The 5,177-nt window shown below is 25.1% G+C and overlaps 1 protein-coding gene across 1 annotated transcript; it reads left to right on the forward strand.

The window, feature by feature from the left end:
* Positions 1-3,334: 3,334 nt before the first annotated feature.
* Positions 3,335-4,853, forward strand: LOC136075441 (uncharacterized). The gene is made up of 4 exons (XM_065788600.1): positions 3,335-3,350; positions 4,138-4,319; positions 4,416-4,481; positions 4,710-4,853. Exons 1-4 carry the CDS (start codon positions 3,335-3,337, stop codon positions 4,851-4,853), a joined length of 408 nt encoding a protein of 135 aa, XP_065644672.1.
* The last annotated feature ends 324 nt before the right edge of the window (positions 4,854-5,177 follow it).

Consider the following 5,177-nt stretch of genomic DNA (forward strand, 5'->3'; position numbering starts at 1 on the left):
GGTCTTTAATTAACAAATTTCTAATATACCATCTTGAGTCAAACAATTACTTTCTGATATTCAATATGGTTTTCAATCTTTTTGTTTTACATCTAACTTTTTATCCGTTATGACAGAACGGTTCCATTATGCATTAGATAAAGCAATGAGGCAACAGCTATTGCTCTTGATATATTTAAGGCTTTTGGTAAGTCTGGCATTCAGGTCTCCCTCCATCTCAGCTTGCTTCATATGGTGTTTTTAGAAATATTTTTGAGATGAATGATTCCTTTAATGACAGATGATGGTGATAATGATGATGATAATAATAATGATGATCATCAACATCGCCATCATTGTCATCATTATCATCATTATCTAAATTAAGACCTAAGATGTGCTGAGCATTGAGAGATATAAATATTTAAAAAGAAATTAATAGTAATTTTATCTTCAAAATGAATATTTTATGTTCAAAATGAACATAGTATCATCTTAGCATAAAAATTTTCAATGATTTATAAAAAAGTAATGTATGGTTTAGTTTTAAAAATTATTGCAGAGAAAATATTGTTTAACTAAAAATATTTATTTTGAGAAGAAACTTTTTTTTATTGGTCTTTTATAAACTTTTTCCAAGTCATCTTGGAAAAATGCTCCAATACTATTCTGCCATCATATGTTTGTCCAAATGTCTTTGGTAATGATCTTTGATAGTCTTGAGATCTTGATGGACAATCGCTCTCTTTGTTCATCACTCACAGTCAGAGGTTTTTAAGAAACTGGTTAAGATGTTTATTTGTATAATAGTTTTTCATTTTGCATACAAGATAATAAAGGGATCCCCAAGTTCCAAGTTGTGTTCAGATAAAAAGAAAATGTTTTAAAAAAACTAATGAATAAATTCTTTGATTAAAACTAAAGAATATGTTGAGATTAATAAAATTAAAGTTGACATTTGCAAGAATACTATCACTTCAATGTCAGTCATTATTTTTAACTAAATACATTTTCTATAAAAGATATTTTATAAAAAATAAAGAAAAAGATTTTATAAAAATAAATATATATTTGCTTATATATAAATAAAAAATATATATTATATATAAATAAAATAAATATATATTTGCTATTATATATTTGTTTTTTTATGTTTTTTTTAAAATAAGGATTATTTGTTGATCGAATGAAAGTAAACATGATTTGTAAACATTAATTTGAAAAGTTGACTATGAGGTATTCAGATTGCGACATTTATTATAAAGACCAAGAACCAAGAAAAAGAGCTTGCTTCGACTAAAACAACAATTTTTGTTTTTTTTTAAGCATTTTCTTTAATATGAACACAACTTTTCTTTGGAAAACTTGGGGATCCCTTTAACATTCAATCAATAAATCTGCATAGTTTTCAGCTTTATCAATTCCAAGAAAGTTTCAACTACATCTACAAAGGACAACCAAGTTTTATCTTGCCATCCATTGTTTCAATAAATTCTTTATCATTTATAATGTAGCTAATTTGTGACAATATAATATTTTCTTTCTAATAATTACGATTGTTCAACAAGTTGGCTGGAAAATTTGGTTTTTAATTTACTTTAAATATAAATAACTTCCACAACTTAATCTTTACAAACTTTTTATATTAGCAAAACGCTTTTAAATAAAGTTGCTAATAATTTTTAATTAAACAAAATTTTATTTATATTATTTAATTATATAAGATTTTTTTCTATAAGTAAAATAAAAAAATAAAATTATAAAAAAAACTTTAAATTTTATAAGTGACAACTTTAAGAGCACAGGTCTCTTTAATAAACTTTATATAAGAATCATTAAAGTTAATTCAATTAAAAAACTAGAAAGGTTTTGTTGAGAAGGAAAAAGACAAATCTTTTTGAATGTCGTTTGAATTTTTGATCTTTGCTTACATTTTTATATTATTAAAACTTATTATTTATTACTTCATTATTATTAAATAAAGTAACAAATCACTGCTAATGATTTTTATAAAAATATTAATGAATAATACATATATTTTTTTTTATATTTATATATATGTATTTTTTATAATGTCTTTAAATATTAAAATAAATTTATCAGCTTTTTTAAATAAACAATTTAATTATTCTTTCTTTTTGTTTATGTTACTGCGAAAAATTGTTAAGAATCTTTTTTTTTTAACTTTTAACTTTTTAATGTGTGCATTTATTAAACAATTGTCAGAGATAAGTTGTTACTTTACTTAAAAATATTTTGCATAATATTAGATCAGTAAACATTGTAAAGATAAATGATTTAAAGTTATTCCAAGCATAATTTAAAAACATGATAAATCTTTATAGTTTACTATTTATTTTAGTCAAGTTTTATTTTTATTTTTATCTTAGTTCTAGTTAAGTTATTTTTATTTATTTTTTTGTCGTTATTTTTTTTAAAGAAGATTTATTTGCTTCTTTTACAATAAGTTTTTTTTAATTTTCTTCATAGATAATTTTTTCAGCTCATTTTTATTTGTGTGGTCATATTATGACGTAAAATTACATGTGTTCCTGGCCAAGCTGAGTTGTAATAAACCTATTTCATTTCTGCTAACAATGGGTTCATTCATAATATTTGGCGTGCCTACTATGAGAGTGCTTAGAATTATTTTTGAATCCAGTGTCGCTTTTTTCTTGCTCATCTATCCCAAATGCATGGAAATTTAGTAAAACTTTTCTTGTCTGACCAAGGAGAAAGTTTACCATTTTTTAGATCTTAACAAGTAATTCAGGTGTGTTCTGAAAATATGACTAGTTAAAACACCATTTAATAAAGTTTTAGTGTTATGGTGTTATCTTGCAAATAATTTTAGTGTTATGGTGTTATCTTGTAAAATAGTACCACCATTTTAGTGTTATGGTGTTATCTTGCAAATAATAAGAATAGTTGATTGGTACAGAACCAAAAATATTGCCATTGTGCAAAGGGCAAATTTGAGGCTTTGCTTTGAGCTATCAATAAACATTCTCCATTCGGTTGTATTATATAAGAAATACCAAACTGTAATAGGAGACCTGGAATACCATTACAGAACAAATTAATGAACTTGAAAAAAAGTCTTAACAAATGATTCATCTCTTGTTTTAAAGTAGGAAACTTTTACAAAACTGTCGAAAAGGTTATTTTCTTTTAATCAAGAATGTTAATAAGTCTGCTGCTTGTTAGCAAGTCCTAAAAAATCACACTAAGTCATTGAGTTCTATCTGATTAAAACACTGAGGCAATTTTAGAAATGTTTTTTTCCATTATCTGCAAGTATTTACAAAGCAAAAATAGCAGTGGTTATCAATATTGGTGGTTCTCTTCATATGCTATGGGGACTAATAAAGGTAAAATTTTTTTTTCCTTTGTCCAATCTTGAAGTCTCTCTTTGTAAATATGACAAACAGTATGTGGAGCCATATTTACAAATAGAGACTTCAAGATTGGACAAAGTAAATGACATGTAAAAAAAAATCATCCACAAGATGTTTCTAGCATTTAAACAACTTTTTATTCAATATTTTACTTATTCACAAAGTGCACATAAAAAAATATTATAAATTTGGTAAATCTGACATTTTTATAACACCAAGGAACTGATAATCTTTTCTTTTCTTTGTTTAATTAGTTGAGTCAAAGTATCTGTATTTAGTAATTTAGGAAATAAAATTTAGTAAATATAATTTGCACAACAAGGTTTGTGTTGTATGTATAATTTATACTACATTGTGTATATCTATGTAAATCTATTTTATATGTGAATAGCAAACCAGAATTGCTTAATGGCCTATAGTTATTTAAAACCAATCACTTAATCCACAAACCAATCACTGAGTCACAAGATTTAACCACAAACGTATTCTTACTGAGTCACTACTTAATCTACAAACCAATCACTAGTTAACACTTAATCACAAACCAGTCACTGAGTCAACACTTAATCCACAAAACGAATTACTGAATCGACACTTAATCCACCAAATCTTTTTGCTTTGATAGATGCTTAGTCGTTGTTTTGAGAAAAATTACATAAATTTATTAAAAGTAATTGAATGTATTATACACACATTAATGTTCTGAAAATTATCAGCGGAGGGGACCCAAAATGTATTAAATAGCAAATTTTTTTTTTAGCTTCAAAGGAAATTACCTATAATTCATCTCTGTCTTTAAAAGAAATTCCTAATAGTTCATCTCTACCTTTAAAAGAAAAAACTAGTAGTTCGCCTGCTGTCTTGAAAGAAATTACCCATAGTTCATCTACATTTATAAAAAAAGGCAATGATGACCTTGCTAGTTCAAAAAAATCTGCAGAGGTAAAAACTTTTCTTTTTCAGATTTTGTATTTTTACGTTCATAAACTAACAAATATAACTAATAAATATCTTTTTAATGCTGTTTACTTTTAATAGTTAAAAATAGATCGTTGGGCAAAACTTCCTTTGATTGATACAGTACAGCGAATGATTCAGGGAAAGGTAACAAATTGCTTTTTAATACTTAGAGAAAATAAACAAATACTTCAATAATTTTAATTTATAGTTATATTCGCTGGTACTAAGTTACCTACCAAGATTGGTGGTTGAATCTTTTAATATTATCAAAACATGATTTTAATATTATCAAAACATTATTTTAATATTATCAAAACATTATAATTGTTTAAGATATAATAGTCTGATATTTTTGTTTTTTATTTTTTAAAGCCGTGTTGGTTAGAAGGTTATAGATCATTGTCAGAAAAAAGAAGTCTTCTGGATTTAGCAGTGAAAACTAATGATGGTAATAGCATATTAACAGTAAGATTTATTTTAAGTAATTTTTATTTAAGTAAAAGTCTTTCTAAATAGAATATAAACTTTGTGTTATGCTCTTTAGAGTGAAAAAACTTCATAAATAAATTGTATAATTTTTGTATAATGATTTATAATGCTTAGTACTTTTTTAAACACGATTTTTTAATTCACAATTAAAAATGTTATGTTGGGCACCACCACAAAACAATACAATATTTACTTTACAATACTTTTTTAATATGTTTTTTTAAAACAATTGAAGATACTATGTGGTGCACCACCACAAAATTGAAGATACTATGAGGTGCACTACCACAAAATTGAAGATACTATGTGGTGCACCACCACAAAATTGAAAATACTATGTGGTGCACCACC

Source organism: Hydra vulgaris, chromosome 01 (assembly GCF_038396675.1).
Source record: "Hydra vulgaris chromosome 01, alternate assembly HydraT2T_AEP".
Taxonomy (NCBI): Eukaryota; Metazoa; Cnidaria; class Hydrozoa; order Anthoathecata; family Hydridae; genus Hydra; species Hydra vulgaris.

Excerpts from the sequence above, each read along its gene's own strand:
- LOC136075441 (XM_065788600.1), top strand. Across the intron at positions 4,320-4,415 it reads GTTCAAAAAAATCTGCAGAG|TTAAAAATAGATCGTTGGGC; the intron begins GTAAAAACTTTT and ends TACTTTTAATAG. Across the intron at positions 4,482-4,709 it reads AGCGAATGATTCAGGGAAAG|CCGTGTTGGTTAGAAGGTTA; the intron begins GTAACAAATTGC and ends TATTTTTTAAAG.